The sequence below is a fragment of the Corapipo altera genome, unplaced genomic scaffold (assembly GCF_003945725.1).
Source record: "Corapipo altera isolate COAL_440 unplaced genomic scaffold, ASM394572v1 65, whole genome shotgun sequence".
Lineage (NCBI taxonomy): Eukaryota > Metazoa > Chordata > Aves > Passeriformes > Pipridae > Corapipo > Corapipo altera.
In genome coordinates this window covers 9054158-9074777 of record NW_020884891.1, presented here as the reverse complement: position 1 = coordinate 9074777, position 20620 = coordinate 9054158, and the positions used below count along the sequence as shown (strand labels likewise).

Below are 20620 nucleotides of genomic sequence, written 5' to 3'. Positions count from 1 at the left end.
ACATAAAGTTAGAAGTAGACAACACAAGGTGATTTGCAGCCTCAAGTCATTGTCATATACGCATCGTAGAATCAGCAAAAAAATAATCTTGTGCAATTTTAATTCAGCAAAATTTATTCCTTATGTTTCTTCATAGTAGTCTGAGCTACCTATGATTTCCAAAGTCTGGCAATCTTGTAGAACATTGTAAACTTTTTGGACAGCAAGCTTTCCTAAATTTTATCCAACCTTCCTCTGAATTCATTAGTTATTCGCTTTTCTGCTCTCCCATGTCAGCAGTAAGCATGACCCCAATCATCATGTCTCAGGCTGGAAGCTCAACATTTCCATTTGCTGTCAGTAGTTAAAAATGCTGTTTGCTCCAAATCTACTGTTCTGCATCTAAAGAGAACAATGCTCAAGTGCAAGTACCGTTTTCCAGCTGACAAAGGACTACTGAATATTTCGCAGCTAGTACTGAGACAGTAATGAAGTAAAGATGACAAAGATCACAAGGCAAGAGACTGCAAATCATTTGAATCATATTTTGAGTGGTGTATTATGGTAACCTATAAATAACTAATTGCATAAAATTGCTTTAGTTTCTAGATGGCAGCTTTAATTAAAAGCACCAAAGACATTTAGAAGTTTAGAAATGGATGGCATGTAATTTGCCCTTTTACCACCATAAAATGGTAATTAACCAATTTGATTCACTTCTTCCTATTAAAAGTTTTATGAGAATCACAAGTTCCTTCTAAATACAGTTGTTCTTCAGCAGAAGGTGGCATTCTCTTTTATCCATCCTCAGCAGTAGTTTTAGGTGCTGTTTTACAAATTCTTCAGAAGTTTAATTAGAAGTTTTCAATATAGAATGCTCACTTGCAAGTTTTTAGCTGAGCAAAAAATGTAAAGTAGAATTTCCAGAACTGGACAACAAATAGTTCAGGCTGCTCTTCATTGATGTATTTGAAAAGGAATTGTTCCCAAAAAGATTCTTTTAGAATGCAGGTGTAGGATATGATGTGGGGTGGAAAAAAAAGCATCTTAAGAAAATATCTTCATGTGGAATTTACTGTATTACTTTTAATCTGTATTTTAACACTATAAGCTTAGCTCCACTAATGCTGAAATGCCAAAATTTCTAGACTGAAAGTTCATATGTATTTTGAATTTATACCTCTGAGAATTACACAAAAAGCAACCGGTTTGGTTTCTAGGTGTACAGGTGTGCACTAAGGCAGAGCTGTCAAGGGAAATAACCCTTTAACCAAAAGAGAGCATATAACAGAAGAGCTTATAGTCAGCCTTCTGTGTTTATCGTGGGTGTACCCAGCCCATCTCCTAAGTACTATTTTTTGGAGAAAACATTTAAAGCAAAACTTTCTGCAGAGTCTTTCTAGTGATAGTGCTTAGTAGCCATGTGTGACTGCACTAGCAGTAGTTAATTTTTAATGTTAGTTTACAGAATTCAAATAGTACTGATTAAAAGACCTCTGAGTATTATGAATTTTTTTTTAAGATGTCTGCATGTAAATTCGTTGGAAATAGATCTTCATAAGAGCTACTGGTTTACATTCAGGTACACAATCTTCTCCTATGTAGGACAGTCTCAGTGACTAAACATGACTAAAAACAGATTGGTACTCAGCTCTGAGTCAAACAACAAGGCTAAATCATGGCACAAATTTATTTTGTCCTTACCCAGACATCAGTGTTTAATGAGGAATCTATATGCAAGCAGGGTAAGTCTGTCATTTGTGCAATAGGCCACTTTACTGCCCAAAGGCATCGTCAGTTGGGCATCAAGTTTAGTGCTACAGTTCCTTAAAAAAAAAACAGAATCAAACTGAGAGCCCAATACATCTCCTTCTCTGTGTGGAAAAAAAAAAAAGGTACCTAAAAATTACCCTTTTTACTCACTCGTGGAGTGAGCAGTGTTCCTACTTGCACTCAGTGCAATTCATTACCCTCAGCATGTGCATGTTTCCTCCCCCAGTTCCTTGGTGATTAAAGCACAATTGCAGTGCTGTGTGTGATTTAATTCAGCATTACACTGTACGTCAGAAAAGGATTAAAAATAAGCTCTTGGAGTACAGATTATGTGAAGCATCATGCAAGATGTGACAGAAGCATTAATGAATCCAACTCTAATGAATAAATTGGGACAGTTTAGCCAGAAATCTGTATTTGGATTTCCAATAGATGCCTTATGTAGGGTATTTGTCAGCAAAACCTAAATAAGAATTTTTCAAGTGGGTAAAGTCCTGTTGTTTTACTATAGAGTCATAAGCTCTGGAAGCAGTAGGTTGTTGTTGAACATCTATACACTGGTACTTGAAGAAACTGGCTTATTAGGAAATACCAGGAATTTAGTGCAAATACTGAAGACATGGCTTTGTTTATGCCATCACACTGGCATATGTGCTTCCCTTGTAGTTAATTGCTTTTCTACTATGGCTGGAGAGCAACATGGACTCTAGTAACATTAAAAGATCTTTGGATTTCTTATATAGTCAGTGTTTGAAATCCATTCAGCCCCACAGCTGAGTAGCTTTATTTCATTGCAGCATAATTTCTGATTTTTATATAATGAATGGTTTGCAGCCAACACAGCCATCTGTTCTCAGGGAAATTGCGCAAAACAGAAGATGCACTTGCCCTAGTGAGAGATCCTGGCCTTGTGTTATCCGTGGCATGGATCTGATCCAGCAGAGAAGCACAGCTCCTCGCTTACCGCGCAGCACCTCCCCTCCGCAACGGCAGGCTCAGACACAGCACATGTGCTGCCCTTTCCACCCACATCAGGTTTCTCATTTCAGCCTGAGAACTGCACTGGGAAGCAAATCAAATCCCATCTAATATCATCACTACATGATGCAATATCAGTGAGGTTGAAACATGCCCAGCACCACAGCAGTCACATACAGTGGTCCTTGCTCCTCACACCCTCCCTGCCGCAGCAGCCCAGCGTGGCTTTTTCTTCTCAAGAAAGTAGGAGGAGGCTGGGACTGAAGAGACCTTTGTTTTCAACCTTCACACATCTCTAAAGAAAACACCCTAGAAGAATTTCCTAGCAACTTTTCCATTTACTGTCAATCCCTTGGCATACTTCAGGTTTACAGCATAAAGCTACTCAGGGCAGGATGGAGCCCAGGCAGGAATGGGAAACTCTGAGCATCCCAACAGGAGCAGCAGGAGGTGCCCTTGGCTCCAGCACTGTGTGCACAGTTCCAGCTAATTCCAGCCTTTTGTGTGCACAGTTCTCTTCATTGCAACATTTCTTTAGCATGAACTAGGTAAAAACAGAGGTACAAAGGACCATCCCTTCCCAAAACTGGAACACAGAGGTCATCCCCCGTACACCAGAACAAACCCCTTTGCTGCTCAGACACACCCTTTACCTCAGTTCACCTTCAAAACTTCAGCCTTTCAGGTTTGGACTTCTCAGAAGCAGATGACAGCCGGGAGCTTGTCAGTTGTTCTGGAATTCCAAAAGCACTGTTACTTTTTAATTAAAGACTGAAGATCCTCTGAGGGAGCCAGAATCAAGGAGTCACGATCTATGAGCTCGCAGGCTGGCAGGGAGTCAGGCCCTAAGATTGTCAGCTCTTCTTTAGCCTTTTTATAACCTCCCAGATTTCCCCAGCCAACCCATGCAGCCCCCACCAGGTGGTTTCAGTTCCCCAAGTGACATATGTCCTGGAGAACCAGACAGTTCAGTCATCAGCTATCTTGCATAAAGAAGAGATGTAGCCTAGCCCTGTACCTTGGGCACTTCAGCAGTCCATGGGCAGCTTTTGTCCTGGATGGATGAGGTGTCAGGATGGTAAATACCCCTCTTCTAGTGGCAGTTCACAGCCAGATGGATACATTGAACTGACAATTAAAAGAATTAATTTCTACTCCCAACACTGTGTTGATAGATAGTAGGGAGCAGGGGGTGCTAGACACTAAAGTTAGCTGCTGTGGCTTTTGGATTTTTTATGTGATGATACCCTTAGAACTTTGTGATCATACCCTCAGACCTTTGCAAGGTGCCTGAACATCACCGGTGGTGAAGAGGCACCTCAGAACCAGTCATGGGCAATTTGTCTTGGGAGCCTGCCCCTGGCTGTTAACACTGAAAGAGAAAGTGTATTACATTCAGTTGTGTATGCAACTCAAACATCCCCAGGCATTTCCAGCTGCCAGGTAAAGATTTATTTCAGGGCCTGGGGACACTGTCCACTGCTTTTCCCAGCCCCATGGGAGATGCATATTCTGCATCAGGGCTTCCTGGTCCTGTCCTTGCCCCCCAGACTGCTTAATCTTCCTTTTCCCCAGCAACAACTGCTCCTGTATATTAAAAAAATAATAAATTAAGTATAAGAAAACGGGGTTGATAGGTAAGGAAATTCAGTTTGGGGTTTTTTTCTTTTTTAATGACATGTGGAATTGCTGTGTGAGATCCTAAACTGGTGTGCAGACAAGTGTTTTGTAAACTCAGAGTACATGCAGCCTTCAGTTGTCCTAAATGCAGGGGACAGAAATCAAGAACCATATAAGCCACTGTCCAAACCATCTGTTCAAGTCCTCTGCTTTTCATTTCTGTGTAGCAGAACATAAATTCATTATTAAAATAGCTTGGCTGTGCACAGCAGCTGCTATAATTGCAAAGTTATGCAACTTTAAATGGGAAATTATGAAGTAGTTTAAAGCAAGAAATTGAGCGGTTTTGGTAGAAAGGATTTCACAAACCTTACATGAATAGAATTGCTCTTCTGGTTATATTTTCAATATTTGAGGTAAGAAAGATCTTACCTACAGTTCAAATTGAATGCAGGAAGAACTGCAGGGGAACTCTTAGGCAGAGACAGAACAAGGCTGTGACATGGCTATACCTGTTTCCCCACTGAAATACAGAGGACCATGACCTTCCCATGCATAGCCCCCACATTTATTTCAGGTCCAGCCCTCCTGTGCAGTGCAGCAGTGCAAGACCTATTCCAGAGGGAGGAGTGGGAGAATTGCTACCAGCTCCTGCTGATGGCCACAGTTGTCATGAGCCTGGTTCCAGTACATGACCGTTGTCTTGGGCAGCACTGCACTGCAATACATTCTGCAGCACAGGGGTTCCTTCTGCCTGCTGAGCAGAACCTGGTTTGAAGCATTTATATGTATAGCCCATAGCAGGACAGAAGTCTCTTTTGCTTTCTGTGGGTGCTTTTTCCTTGCTGAGATACTCTGATCATTCAGACAGTGCAGTAATTAAAAATATTGGCTCTGCATGACAATTAAGAAAGTGAAATGAAAATGAAGAAAAATTAACTGTAAAATAAGTTTTTAGAAAAGCTAGTCTTACCCACTTTATGACAGATGTGGAGTTATTGAACAGCCTCATTCTATGTATGTATAATTACATTACAAGCAAAGCTGGTGTTTTTTTGTTTCATCCTCATATCTTTCCCTTTAAGTCAAAACCAGCCTGATAAATGGTTATGATCTTTCCATACACAGTTTGTATAAGCTTCAAATAGTAATGGAAGGGAGGGGGAAGTCGTACTCTTTGAATCAGATTTTCAGAGTCTAAGAGGATAGGAAACATTTTAAGCTCATACTTTTTAATCATGATAATGCTAGTACTAACACTATTTTTTACCCTTCCCCTTCTTCCAGGTATCACTGTAGATAAGCATGGATTTATTTACTTTGTTGATGGTACTATGATACGGAAAATTGATGAGAATGGTGTGATCACAACAATAATAGGTTCAAATGGCCTCACATCAACCCAGCCATTGAGCTGTGACTCTGGAATGGACATCACTCAGGTAGGCACCTGGTTTTCATGTGTTGTCACTTTTATACACATTGTGGAGACAGATAACTTATTTTCTTGTACCAGGATTGTATATCAAATATGTTGGATGGGTCAGACAATTCTGAACTGCGCAGTATGGAGTAGATGTTCCCTTCACATAATTGTTTTAAGGTGTATCTTGTAAATGCAAAACTGCACTTGATTTTTTTCCCAGGAGATATCGTGTAAGTAAAGAGTACAAACTGCATTAGAAAATTTCTTGCTACTCTGAGATAGGTCTTCTAAGAAGATATTCAGAAGTGTAAGTGCATTCACATAGTCCAGCACTCACACTGATCTGCTTGAACTAGTAAAAAGAAAAAAATACGTTTTCTGTTTACATCTAAGTCTAAGTCGTGAAGGAGCATTACAGTGAGTAATTACACCACTGCAGTATTGTGGTGAAGCTACTGCATGTCAATACATTTCTCAAAATGCTTTTCAGTTCTTATGTCAAGAGCACGGTAAAAGAAATAGGACTAAAAGACACTTATCACATCTCTTGTTTATGCTAAAAAAGAAATACAGATAATCATGGAGAAACGTAAATGGTACTCCTGACTAGTCAGTGAGCCAGGCTTATAGACAGCACAAGGAAGGGCTTGGCCTTTGCCAAGAAATACTTGAATTAATCAACTTTTTCAAGCTGTACTTGAAAAAATCTTTAGGCATTCAAGTGACATACTGAAATATTATGGACTGTGTAAACTAATAACCAGGATCGGGTTAATTTTGCATTTCATTTTCTCCCTGCCCTTTCCTCCGTCCTTCACAAGTGGAAAATCACGGTTAAAATACAATGCATAACAATGGTAAGAGCTTGTTGCTCGTTTCTAAGTAGCAGGTGACCATGGCCTTGCATTCACATACATGAAGAATGTGGGGTCAAATTTCACAGGATGAAATGATGGGGTCTAATGCTGCTGTTACAAAAGCACTTGGGTATTTTATTACTAGAATCAAAACAGGAAAATGTGTCTATATTCCATTTCACATGTCACTGCACCCTGTGTGTTTGCAAATGTGGGGAGGGGAACCTCAGCCTCCCTGTTCCCAGATCTGGGATAGACAGGCCTTTGTATTGTCTTGAGTCCAGTAGGTGCATCGTTATTCCATGTAAAGCAGAACAGGGTCAACTGGCTTAGTTGTGTTAAACCCAAGCGTAAACTAGCCTGGTAATTGCCTTAAGATCATACAGCTTCTGGGCACCTTGACTTCTGCTCTGGCAGCTCTCCTTGCAGGCCAGCCAGTCCTGCAGGGGATGAGCAAGACCCTACAGCCAGCAGGGCTCCCGCTCCACTGCCACACACCAGCTGGCAGGAGCGAGGCTTCATGGAACTCCAAGCTGCCTGAAGCACATCACCTTGCTTCTTGGGTACATACAACAACTGCCTGGGGCACCCATAACCAGATTAGATACCTCTGAGGTGCAGGGAAGGGCACCAGGTGCAGTGCCTGATCCCTGCCTTCTCCTTCTGATACGCGGTCTCGGGCTGTACAAATAATCACTTTATTGGCCACGTAATGCATGCTGTGTATTCGTGTTCAATTTTTCTTGCTGATTTTGCTCGGTAGAAAAACCTCTCACTAAATCTGAAATGGTGAGGTTTGATATTTTTCATTTCCTTTTGAAAAATGCAAATACCCCGTAGCAAATGAGTTTCAGCAGGGGGTCTGACAAGTACAGAAATAAAAGTATTTATTTTTTTAATTAAAACTAAATTAAAAAGGTAAACGTTTTGGGCTGAAATCAAATATGCTAAATTTGTAAGTAGATTTAAATAGCTCTAAAAGCCTGTTTCTTGGTAGGTTGGCTACTTGACAGAAACAAGTTTAGTTTACCTCACTCAACAATATAGTTCCAATGCCATGGAGGATGGGCTTCTGCATAGATAAGAAAAAGCATGTTATAGAGCCAATTATTCTTCATATTGCTCTTGGGACATCAGCACTCAGCTGGGGAAGGGCCTTCTTTTCATAGAAGCAGAAATAAACATTTATTTTCCATGAGCACTCCAGGTGTTTCCATGCTGTAGCACCTACACGAAAATATTGCTGCACATTTCTTAAAATTTTGCAATTGTTTCAGCATTCTGGGAAATCAAGATTTCCCAATATCTCAATATAGATTGAGATAATCTTCAGTTGAATTGTCAATGTTTACAGTAAATATTCTAAAAAACATTATAAATTATGGCATATAAATACATCCCTAAAAAGTGGACAGTCTCATTTTCTAAGGCTAGAGATAATGTATAATTTTTTTGTGTAATTACTTACTGGTAAGTGAAGTCATATTGTGAACAATCTGCAACATAGAGCTTTTGGAAGCATTTCTTGTTTGTAGGATTTGTTTTGTGAGGGTTTAAGTAAACCTATTCATTGAAATTTTTCATAAAATCCATGCCATTGAGGTTCTTCAGATACACAGTAAATCATAGACATAAAATAAATGCCAAGAATGCACATTCTGAAAAGTAACTGTGTCATATTTGCCCATCATCTTCTTCCATAATTGTTGCTGATAACCAGAAACCCTGTGAAATAATCACATCCCCTTGAAGTCAAGCATGTTAATCTGGAATTATATCAATGAAAATAAGGGAATGATATTTTCACTTAGTCAGAAACAATTGTATATCCTTGCAAGACTACTGAGTTTATTCCAGAATGGCATAAACATAAATGAAAAATGAATTTGGCCCATCTCCACCTAAATTACTTTTTGGCTAAGTTACAAATGACATTTAAATCAAGAGAATGTGGGTTACTCACAAATTGTGTGTTTATAGGGAATTATGAAATAGGTTAATAAAATCATTTCTCAAAGCTAAATTTGTTCTGACAATAAAATCAACAACTTGCCCAAAATCAGTATTTCTTAATTTACTGAAGTACAAAAATATACTCTTGGAGTAAACACATAGAGTCCATTGCAACACCACCATAAAATGACAAGCTTTCACTTAAAGACATTCACTCTAATAAATGAGTTGATTATGAAAGGGTTTAATCATTTATTCCAATATCAGTTTTCATGGTATTACTTCTTATTAATCATTCTGTGTTTGTTATTCACCACCTTCTCCTTCTTAAGCATAATATTCTGAATTCATAACCGGGGGAGGGAAGGACAGCTGGGGCTGAAAAGATTACATGTTGTGGCAAATAACCCACCAAGCTCTGATTAATTACTTTGATCTCATACTTCACTGGGGGGATGTTAATCTGAATTTAGAAGGAAAAGGGCATTCAGTTGAGGTGTTTATATGGTATGCCAGCATTCTCAGTACTGTTTTGGCATGTATAAAACTTGGATGACTTTTCTTCTCAGCACAGATCATTTTGATTAGTTGATAAGGAGCAAATCTAAAGAAAGTGGCTCTTCAGAGCTATGTTGATGAATATCTGTATGTATGTACTCAACACTCACCGTTGGCACCCAGATCTTAGCAGACACCTACATTAAAATTAGTTATTCCAGTATCTCATTCTGATAGAACTGATCATATTTTTTGAAAATGCTGCCTCTGAATCCCTAAATACTAGAACGTGGACAAAAGCTAAACTGTAAAGGCAAAACATTCTTTCAGGAATATCAAAGAATGGTCTTGGTCTTCATTTGTTCCGTGATTTTTTTTCACCACACTAATCTGCACCACTCAGAATGCCAGACTTTTCAGATGAATGCCCCTGCTGCTCCATCTTTGCATTCTTCTAGGTCTGGCTCCTGTTCTTCATGTGTTCTTTGGAAGATTTTTTTGTTGTAGGTTAATTAAATTAATAATAAGCCCATTTTGAACCTTATACTTTTGCATCTGAGCTGAAGGCCCCGTGGACTAAGCTAACTGTTCTCGCAGTGGTACAGACTACTGAGTATGTCCTTCTGTCAGACTGAAGCCCAAATGGAGAGAACAGAGTTACTGGCTACATCTCCTACCTTTCCGTACCCTTGCGGTAAGAAGGCTGTTGTAGGTACTCTAAACCAGCTTTGAGCTAAAATGCTCCCACTGCCTTTTTGGACTGCTGGGCTGCCAACTCCTTTCCAAACCTGCCCCAGCACTGGGCTGGCTGCAGCAGGACCTGTGGTAGGGGCTCCTGGCCACAAGTCACAACAGGAGTGTGAAGGGAAGGGACTGGGATGGGGAGAGAAAGACAAAGAGACGGGTTCATCATTCTGTTTCACTGCCTGGTGGCTTTGGGCTGGATGCTGGTCTAGATTAGAGGCCTCTCTAGGTTGCTTTTTTTCTCACGTGTACACACCCTCTGAGTGTTTGCACATCCCTGGGGTATACAGATATTTTTTACCCTGTTTATTGATAGCACATGAGAGCACGTTGTGTTGGTATGTCTGTCTGTTTGTCAGTGTTCTTTTCCTCACAATAAATCAAAATCATCAAAAGCTTGGGCCAATTTCAAACAAATTTGTAGAGAAACACCAGCCTCCAGAACAATTAAATTCCTACACGTTCCATAAAAAATATTAATCCAGTTGGAGGACAGAGACCTAAAGTGCCCTTTCAAAAGGAAATATTACAGCATAAGCTTTCTTTTATTAAACTCCAGAGAGTCCACTCAGGATGTAATAAATGCCCCATTGACAGGAAAAGCTTCATTTCATGTTGGATCTTATTAAACTCCCAAGTCAGTCAGCCATGCAATGGAAGTCCTTAGGAAACCAGACTTCATCAGATCCAGTGTTCTTGGAAGTTATATTGACGTTGTGGGAGGTTTTGTGTGAAAGTAAAAACACTACAGCTCATCTTGAGTGATAAGCTTTGCTGTTCTGCCTCCACTGCTATGGTGAAAGCTGAAGAGAGAATTAGCAGATATTTCTACCATCTTGCAATTTCATCCTGTGTCTTTCCTCCCATGAGAAATATGTGGGCTGAATTTCCACCACTCTGAACCATAAGTCATTTATATCTGTGCGAGTGGTTGCACTTTGTGTTTGGGAGCTGTTTAAACCAATCTCGAGCGCAGTCACTGCAAATACAGAGACCAAACATTTGCAAGTCAACAGAAAATGAATCCCAAGAGCTTTTTCTTTGCCTGTAACCATGGCCTTGTTCTCGAGCTTATGTCAGTCCCACTAGGCACGAGTCTGTGCCAAAGCAATAGCTCCAACCTGATTGATGGTGTTAATAACTGTCAGTGCTGTGTTCCAAAATGAAAGGTCTGGTTTGAAGACTTTTTCTTGACATTTGCACTTATCAGCCTTTGTTCAGCAATTCTCCACGTGAGGGAACCATCTATATTGTGTTGCTTCGCATAAACTTCAGTGACACTGCAAAATGTTTTGCTCCCTTGTAAAAATGTGACAGTGTTACTTACGCAGGCGGTTTGCTTGCACAGGTCAAATTAAAAGGCAGATTTCCAGAACAGGGTTTAAAGGTGACCCAAGCATGGCAAGAATGCTGTGTCCTGGACAACCTGCTTTGACTGATGGAGAAGAGGGGAGAGGGCGATAAGTAATGCTGTTGATGACCTACTTGAAATAGTGAAGTGAGAGACAGACTGCTGGAAAGCAGGAGTAGAGATGAGCAGAATTGCTTGAAAATGTAGTATATATCTCAAAAATGCAAACGCTGACATTGCTCCCGCAGTCACAAGTGCTGCAGGCGCTCCCCACCAGCATCTGCACAGGCACAATATGCTTCAGTGGCATTGTGGAAGCCTTTTGAGCAGAACAAAAAGCTCCCAGGACATGGTGACCTCACTTGAAAGCAGCAATGAGGGTCTGCTCATCAGAGCAAGAACAGCCTGAACAGAACTTTCACTGGGTACATTTGGAAGAAGGAAAAGAAATGTGAAAGACAAAAATATGATCTGATGACCAGGTGAGAAGAGGAGGAGTGAACTGCCAGCACAAAAACCAAATTGATTCTAGGCTGAATTTCTTTTAAGCCAGGTTGAGAATAGAATATTGCAGAGCAACTGCAGGATTCCATGAAGCTGATTATTTAATTAGCCTCGCAGGTCAGAAATCACACTCTCCCTTTAGATGTTTCTCTACATACCCGGCTGTATAAACTGCATTCTTGTAAAGGCAGAAAGCACAAAAGACATTTATTTAACAGTAGATGCATAACATTTTAATTGTGTTAGAGAGCTGCCATCAAAAAGGAGCGACTTTGTTTTCACTGTAGCAAGGTATTGAAAAGCTACTCCTGCTCTTCCTTTCCCTTTAATCCTCTACCTGTGTGTGTCTTTTAATATGCTCTTCTAATTATGTGTAATTAATTCAGCATAAATATTCCAAATCACTGAACTGTTTTTCAGTGCTTTGCAGAATCACGTTTAAATGTATTTGTGAAATTGCTGAACAAAAAGCACACAAAGCAGAAATGACAATTTATAGACCTTTATATTTTTATATTTGTGGTCTTCCTTTACAGAAGATTTTCAGAGCTTTTTTCTTTTTAGAAGAGAACTTTATTAGTTTTTTCTGGGTTTTGCTGCATGAAGGAGCTCACAAAAGCTGTTATTTTTTTCCAGTATAAAGTCATCTTCTTCTCTGGTTCTTTTTACTCTACTGCTTAATTTCATGTTCTTTCTTCTCCAGCTTTGCTAGAGTACCAGAGAAGCTAACTAGAGTGAAAGTCATGGCCCCAGCAAAGTCAGCAACTGCTTTGCCACTGACTTCAGTGGAACCAGGACTTCTCCAAGCTTAATTGAAAGGGTAGTGAGAGGCGAGTGTGTAGCAAGGAGCAACTGTATCCCATGGGAAAGTAGGTACTTCTGAAAAATAAGCCAGAACAGGTCTTTACTGAGGCATTTACAAACCTTTTCAAAAATGAATCCTCCCTCCAATTAATTAAGTGTTACTCTTTGGAAACCATAAGTCTATACAAAATAATTCCAGCCATAATGACATATTCAGGAACAAGCAGTCACTAGCATCCAAAACCAAGCGAAAAGCCTTTTTGAAAAAGGATCTTCGGGTATAAGGTAAAATAATCTTTTCCCAGGGGTAGAGGAGCAGCTAAATAGCCTCTTTTCAACAGGAGCTGAGAGAAAAGAGGCTCATAGGATTAGGACCTCGGTGGAAAAAAGTCTATGAGAGCTCATGAATCAAACTTGTAGGTATATAATGTGATTTTTAGAATATCGAACAGAAAGCAAGGTGGTTTCAGTACAGCTAATTTATATTCCAATCAAATTATTCTATCACTGAATTTGAAATATTAGTCATAGACATGAGATAGTATGCAATGAAGTCACACTGCAATTTCTTCCTTAAAGCCCAAGTGCTCTTTTTGTATTGGGCACCTGCAAAACAGCAATTTATTTCAATTATCTGCCATAAATAATGCATTACTAGTGAGTAAAAGACTGCATACATTTTAATCAACTCTTCCAGCGATTGCATCTTTTTCTTTGATTGTTGAGGCAGTGTTAGACACTGGATGGGGAAGTGAAGGAGACCTGACAGACCTCTGCTCATGACTTTTCTCTTGCTACACAGAGCCAGATTTAAATTCTTTTTTCAAACATTTGTTTCTAACGAGAAATCTCAAGAAGGAAGAAACTTCTGTAAAAAGTGGATGACTGGCAAGAAGGTAGCAGCTCAGCTACTTGGAGCTGCTCGCCAGGTGCTCTCAGGCACATCCTCCTGACTAAAAGAAACTTCACGCTCACCAAATGCTGCCTGCACACACACAAAGCCCCTGCACGTGTCCACCCACTAATTCCAACTCATCCAAGCTGCCTTGCCACCCCCAGACTTCCTCCAACTCACCCACCAACCATACATGGCCAAGGCCCAGCACACTGCCGAGCTCCTCAAACTCTTGACCCTCTCTCAGCTCCATGGGGAATGGGTTCTCAGATGATAACCCTGCCTTATTTTGTGCTCTTCTGTCAGTCTTTCACAAGCAACCAACTTGTCTCAATTCTCCACTTTTTATTCCTTATGTGCAAGTAGCCTTTGATTATCTCTCTCATTTAAATATGGTTTCAGTTACGATGGAATTGAGTGGATCAGTTATTTTTGGTAGAGGCTGCATCTACTGTGCTGAATTGCACTGCTGAAAATGTTCCATACAGCTTTGCCAGACTGGTGGGAGTCTGCAATGGGTCAAGGTATATTGGTTACTACATCTGATTTTTTCATCTGTTGAGAAGACATAGTGGACAAAATGTAAGCATGAAGAATATATTAATGCATAATCTATATCAATATATGCAAATGTAACTATGTCTGTATATGGATAGGTGTGTGTGGTTTCTCCATATACTGCAGAGCTACCATAAGTAATCAGGTAGTGAAAGCTGGTCCCTGACATCCTGAAGTTCAAACCCCAGGTCTGCTGAGCAGGGAATGTAGGTCTTGGCAGGAGCATGCAAAGGAAAGCCAAGCAGGCAGTGCCCCTCCTTTTTTTCTAATCCAGTTGTTCATCCACATCCACTAACAAGGTCTGCCTGTGATTTAAGAAACAGCTATTTTCTGTTCTTTCTGGAGGCAATTCCTACATTAGCCATGTTTTTTAAAATCATCAGGGCTGGTCCTGTGTGCATGTTGCTCTCCTCTCACCAAGCAGCTCCTCTCAGATTTATGGGGTGAAGGACCTCCCACAGAAGTAACAGGTTTTTTGTGTTATGAAGTGAATAATAATAATTGAGCTCTATGTGGAGCTGTCTTTACTGCTTCTGTTCCAAGCCTTTCAGACTGTGTTCTGGTTTGGCCGTTTAGAAACATTGCACAGCATTTCTTTCTTAGGGAGTGAGGCAGGGGAGCAACAACCAAATGGGTTGTCACAAGTCTGGAGTTTGAGTACAAGGCAGGTTTGAGGCCTGCAGGCACCAGAGATGGTGGTGTCCATTCTGCAGAGATGTCACACACTGGTGGGACAGAAATTGTTGCACTGACTAGGTCAAAGGAAGATTGTCCTACATCTTAGAGGAGTGAGAGCTGGTCTTTGGACTACTGGTCTCACTTCACAACAGCACAGATCAGGAAAAAGCTTACAGAAATAGAGGCTTAGAACCAGTGTAAGTGTAGAAACCAATACAGGCATTTAATTCCATCATCAGGACATTGTAATTCTATGTAGCTGCAACTTGCTGCATTTGCAAGCTTTAGAAGAAAGTGTGGGTAAGGTTGCATAACTGAAAGCATTGCACCTCAATAACTGGTGGAAGCAGGGTCAGAAGAGGCAGCACAGCCATACTTCAGGCCTGCAAAGTGGTCCAGTTGCTCAGAGGAACCTGAAAGTAGGCAGATCTTGTCAAAACAACACCATAGTAACAGCTTACAAAGGGCAGGACTCAGGAGCATATTAGCATGAGGGAGCTCTGTATGGTGTTGTTCTCTTGCTGTCTGGGTACTTCTTGAGTCTCAAAGCTGGTTGTAAACAAAGACTGAAAAGTTTTTAGTACCAAGAAGGGTTGCTGTGGAGCTATTAGTGATATCTCCATTATTATTATTAGGACCAGGTTTGCTCTGAGTTGTACTTACAAGCTGCTGACGTTAAACCAACATAAGCTGTGACAATCACAAATAGTACCGTGGCAGGAGCTGCAGCGTGGGCAGTGACAGCTAAGATTGCCTGATTTCCTCTCTCCATGATACCATGTTTGCTGCAGCATCTTTTCTATCCTTTTTTTGTGCTAAGGAAAAAAATAATGAAAGACACTGTGTCAGTGGAGGAAAAAAAATTGCAAATGTCAAGACAGAAATGGGTTGTGCCCATTTGTAGCGTGCCACACAGAGAGTATGCTTAGAGCTGTGCATTATGGAGTTGAGGCCACAGAGAGCTGCAAACAGAATGATAGAGAGCACCATTTTATGCAGTATGTTACTCTGACAATAACACATTTACAAACAAATTAGTTAAAAATGTCTGAAGGACATTCAGCTCTTACAAACTGGGCCTCATCTCCTGCTGATAGCTTCCTTTGGGATGAGTGTGGCATGCAAAATGATACACTGCCTTGGAGAATAAATTTATGAAGTTTAGCAATGTAGGTCACATTGCAGGAAAATCATAAATGTCTGAACATCACTCAATAGCCATTCAATCAACTGCTTAAAGCAAAATAGGAAACTGAACAGCATGTAGTTGTCTCTGGTGAGAACCAGGGAAAGTCATGATATGATGTAAAACCCTTTAGGTCCTCCATCCATATGTATTTCTTTTTTCTTCTATTTTTCTCACCAGTTCAGAGTTATAATCCAGTGTCTGTATCAATAGTGACAACAAAACCAATGTGATTTTTGCTATTGCTACCATAACTCTGTTGGGTGGCTCATGAAAGGTATGCCAAAAATTTGGGGAATCAGAAGAGGTCAAATGGTTGAAACTTGTATAAGTAGTCTACTCCTAAGGAACTAATTTCATTGTGAAATGATTTTTGTATGCTCCCAGCCAGCCAGAAGGATTTATATTATTTCCTTCAGTCTCTTTGTCTGTGGGTTGAAGGAATGAAGAAAAGAAGATATTTTAAAAGGACATTTCTAGACCTAGTGGTCTCTAGAAATTCCTGTTGCTTTTTAGGTGTAGAAATTCCTGAGCCTGTGATCCAGATATTTAGTACTTTGCTAGAGATGTCAAGGGTCTTTCTGAAGGCATGTAGCACTTTTGTATATATGGGGCCTTTCTAAATATACAGCTTTTGGAGCAGGGGGATCCATAGCTTCTGGAGTACAGCTAAAGAATCACTAGATTTTTCTCCTGGTGTGGTTTGGAAGCCTTGTTGAGCTTTTTCTCAGAGCCTACCTGGCACTTCTGTGGAGCCTTTTGGCTTCTAGGCCTGGAGCCTTTCTATGCCTTTCTAAATCTAGAGCTCAGCTACTGAAAATCAAAAACTATTTGTTGTTCTCATTAGGAACCTGTTACAAAACTAATTTCAGGTGCTCTTTTACAATCCTTTTTCTAGAGCCTGTTTGGAAGGCAAGAAAATGCCTTTCCTTTTACATCCAAGTTTATCCATCCCAGGCTTAAGATACATTTTTGAGTTGAGTGATGTGTCTTGAATTTTGCTTGAAAAAACATTAGTCCTAAACATTATCCTTGTAAGCTTTCCTGGCACAGTCTGACAATGCATATTCAAATATGCATCACAGCAGTAACCAAAGCCCTGAGCTGACAGAAATTTAAAGCAGAGTGCCTGCTTACAGTCTCAGACTAGAATCAAACACTCTCCAGCGCAAAGTCTTCTGAGTATCTAATCACTGTAAATGCTCACACAGAAGGATTGCTGAATGGAATGCACTTGTCTTGTTTGTTCTGCAAAATGCAAGGTGCCTAATTTTTTCTGTTAGCTATTTGAAGTCTTACAGCAGTACGTGTTTGCTTTCAATGCAGCATCAGAGGTAGTTCGACTGCATTCATTTTGCTCAGTGGAAATATCTATTGTGTAAATACTTGTGAAAGATTAGTTGCAGAAAAACACATCATGATAACAATTGATCTTAGGGCTAATTTCTGTAAGAGTAAGGACTCATTACTTCTGTTGCTTTTTCTGCCTACCATTTATATATTTATATATTAGAAAAGATATTTATATTTTAAAGATGATCATGAGACTTTGCTATAGTGGTTTTGTTTTAACTCTCTGCTGCAGTTTAGTAAAGAATTAGTTCACTCTTAAAATGGATTTTAAAAAGTTATTACTATTGAATTGTGTAGCGTTGTAGGAATTTGCCGTAGAAGATGGCCTGCCATAAACATGAATTGCAGAATAGCCTTTTTTCCCATCCTTCTTTCTTTCCCTTGCAGAAGTTGTATTTGTGAATTTAATGGTGTAACTCTTAAGGGAAAGCTTAAAGCATGGAATTGAATTTGTATTTTCTTGTGAAAGCTGTGGAGGTGGTGTATTTTCTGATCCTTGTGGGAATGTGTTCTACAGCCCTGATCCAGCTGAGGAGCAGTGGTGGCTCCTGCACTCCTGGCTGGAAACCTCCTGGCAGCGGCTCCTCATCCTTTGCTTCCCCCATCCCATTTTCTGCTGTACCCTGGGGTTAAAGGAGCTCTGCCCTGAGGAGCAGAGCTGTTGTCAGAGGTCATGATCCTGCAGAGACAGGGGATTTCCTGGGCACAAATCTGTAGGAAGTTTTCATTTCAAGAATTCAATTTAAATTTTCATTTTGAGTTTGACTCAGGATTCAGGGCAGAGTCAGAGTATTTGGGTGATATTTTCACAGTAGCAGGCATTGCTGAAAGACAGGGCTTTTGCCTTTTTCAATTTTAGAAATTTCATTTTATCTATCCTTTCTTCCTCTCATTTTTCAGGCCAGATGCTCTTATGAATATCAGTAGTTACTGGAAACAAAAGCCATCATAATGTGCTAGCTCCAGCCCCTCACTCTTCTCAAAGAGTCTTAATTACTGTCTCAATTAAAGCTTTTCAAGATATACCTTTCACTTTGTCTTAATTGGCAGCACACTAGCTTTCTATATCCAGAACTTCTGAGCCCAAAATGGAAAGATGAAACCAAAGCTTAAGATTTATGCAATGTTACTTTTGTGCCATCTTGTCTGACGAGCTCCAGGACCTGGAAATGCAAGTTAGAAAGGGAGACAGAATGGAGCCAGTCCTGTTAGCTAGATTTTCACCTGATCCCACTCCCTCCTTTTGGCCATGCATATTACCTGCAGCAGTATGTTTGGAGGACATCTATTCCCACTCCAGCACTGCAGACGTGTTTGGGTTAGAATCAAATTTATGGACTATTTTGAGAGATTTTAATTGAAGAGTCCAGGATTCCTCCTCTCAGAGGTACCAGTCTGCTCAAAATACTTTGGAAATTCCTTCTGGGCATTTAACAAAGTGTTTCTTTCATAGCCTGTGTAAACCATGGGTACCATGTTTAAACAGACTTAAACGGCTTAGCAATCTAAGTCCCATTGATTTTCATAGTCAATGTGCTTATGTGATGCTGGATAATATTCCCTCTATTGTTAAATAAAGACGGTGTGAAAACTGTCCCCATAGAAATCAACTTTTCCTATCGATTTAGTAGACCCCAGATACAGTTTTTGAAGTTGTGAAGCAGAAAAAAATAATAAAAAAGAAATTATGAAACAAGAGGAGAGCTGCGAAGTGAGAGCACAGCGAATCTTGTGGTGCATGAGGCAAAGACAAGCAGTGAAAACTGTTGAAGTGGTGCCTTGTCTTTGCCTTGCTGCAGTGGGTCCCTCATCTGCTGGAAATAATTGATGGCAAAGGCAGGTTGGCAGGGATACTACCTGAGCCATGATCCTGGAGAACTGGTGGCCTCAGACCTCTGAACTGCATCTGTAAACCTGCCACAGCTGCTTTCCCAGCCCAGGGTAGAAAACAGTAGTCATTAGGCTGCAAAACTCATTTTATTTGGGTTTTTCACTGGGGACCAATGAATGCAGACAGCAACATTTGTGAAGTTTAGGGCAGGAAGTGCTACAGCTGAACTGCATCATTCTGGATTTTATACTATGCAGCATCAGGAGCATGAGAAACAAAGGCTCCTCCTGCATGGGATGAGGCTGTAATCCCATCTCAGGGAAGGCTTCCCCGGTGTCAGGCTGCAGGAGCTGAATAAAGGCAAAGGTAGCATAAACAGAAGTGCTTGAAGCTGAGTGGCACAGATAGGAAGTAATCCATCAGTCAAGACTATCAGAAAAATTTTGGCATGAATTTCATGCTACTACATGAAATTGAATCAAAATAAACAAGCAGTGCATGGCAAGAAATCAAAGCAATGGTGAAGCTTTTTTAGGGATTTATGCAGCTTCTTTTAATCCATGATAAATGAAACTTATCCCAGTGAAATTTACCCCCACAACCAAACAGTTAAGCTCTTGAAACTGGCATCTGCAGACAAGGATAAATTTTTTGCTTTTTACTTTTCTTACTTTGATATGAACGGTGTAATTTGTTTGATCTGATTTGTTTAAAACAGTACCAAAAATGGCACAGTTGTCAAATGTTATGCAAAATGTGCAAAAAGTTTTAGCCATGTGGTCAAAACCAAAAGTGAAACAGTAATATTCAAACTTACACGTAGATGTGTGTACATCTGTGGGCATGTATGGTTAAGAAGTATATGAGTGTGGACTCTCCTGGCAATGCCCCTTTGCCAAAAACTCATTTATTTAGTTGTAAAGCTTTGCTGTAGGAAAATGTACTGGGTTTTCATGGCAAGGTTTTGGTAGCAGAAGGGCTGCTTCTGTGAGAAGCTGCCAGAGCTTCCCTCGTGTCCAATGGAGCCAATGCTAGCTGGCTCCAAGGTGGACCCACCACTGGCCAAGGCATCAGCAACAGTGGTAGCGCCTCTGGAATAACTTATTTGAGGAGAAAAATACCTGTGCAATACCAGCAGCAGCCAAGAGAGAGGAGTAAGAATATGTGAGAGGAACAGCTCTGCAGACACCCAGGTCAGTGAAGAAGGAAAGGAGGAGGTGGTCCTGGTGCTGGAGCAGAGATTCCCCTGCAGAAAAATATTTTAATATTTCAAAACCAGATAGATAGGTAGATAGTTATAGAAGCACATGTGTTTTGCAAGAAAAAAGAAAACACACAAAAATGTGATTTGGGTCTGAGAGTTAATTAACTACCTAAATGTAGATCTCCCAGTGAAAATTCATTTAAACTGAAGCCACCTTAGTGCACTTTGTGTTTTCCAGAGCACTTGACATGAAAAAATGTATTAGAAAGCCAGACCAGTGGGTGTTAATTTTGCACTTCTCAAACCAGAGATGGATTATTAGATTTAGCTGGAGCCTTTATGTTGACAGTCAAATGCTGAGTTCCCAGAAAAGTTGACATGTTAATACTTATATGCAAAAGGTCTCATTGCCCAAGGGTTCACTTGTT

At 40.3% G+C, this 20620-nt stretch overlaps 1 protein-coding gene across 2 annotated transcripts in view; it reads left to right on the top strand.

Moving 5' to 3' along the window:
• The window catches only part of TENM1 (teneurin transmembrane protein 1), a 761525-nt gene that overhangs the window by 709532 nt on the left and 31373 nt on the right, over window positions 1–20620 (top strand). For both annotated transcript variants that reach the window (XM_027645293.1, XM_027645294.1), the window contains one exon: window positions 5638–5792. In XM_027645293.1, coding sequence (XP_027501094.1) covers window positions 5638–5792 — 155 coding nt within the window. The remainder of the gene's footprint in view (window positions 1–5637; window positions 5793–20620) is intronic.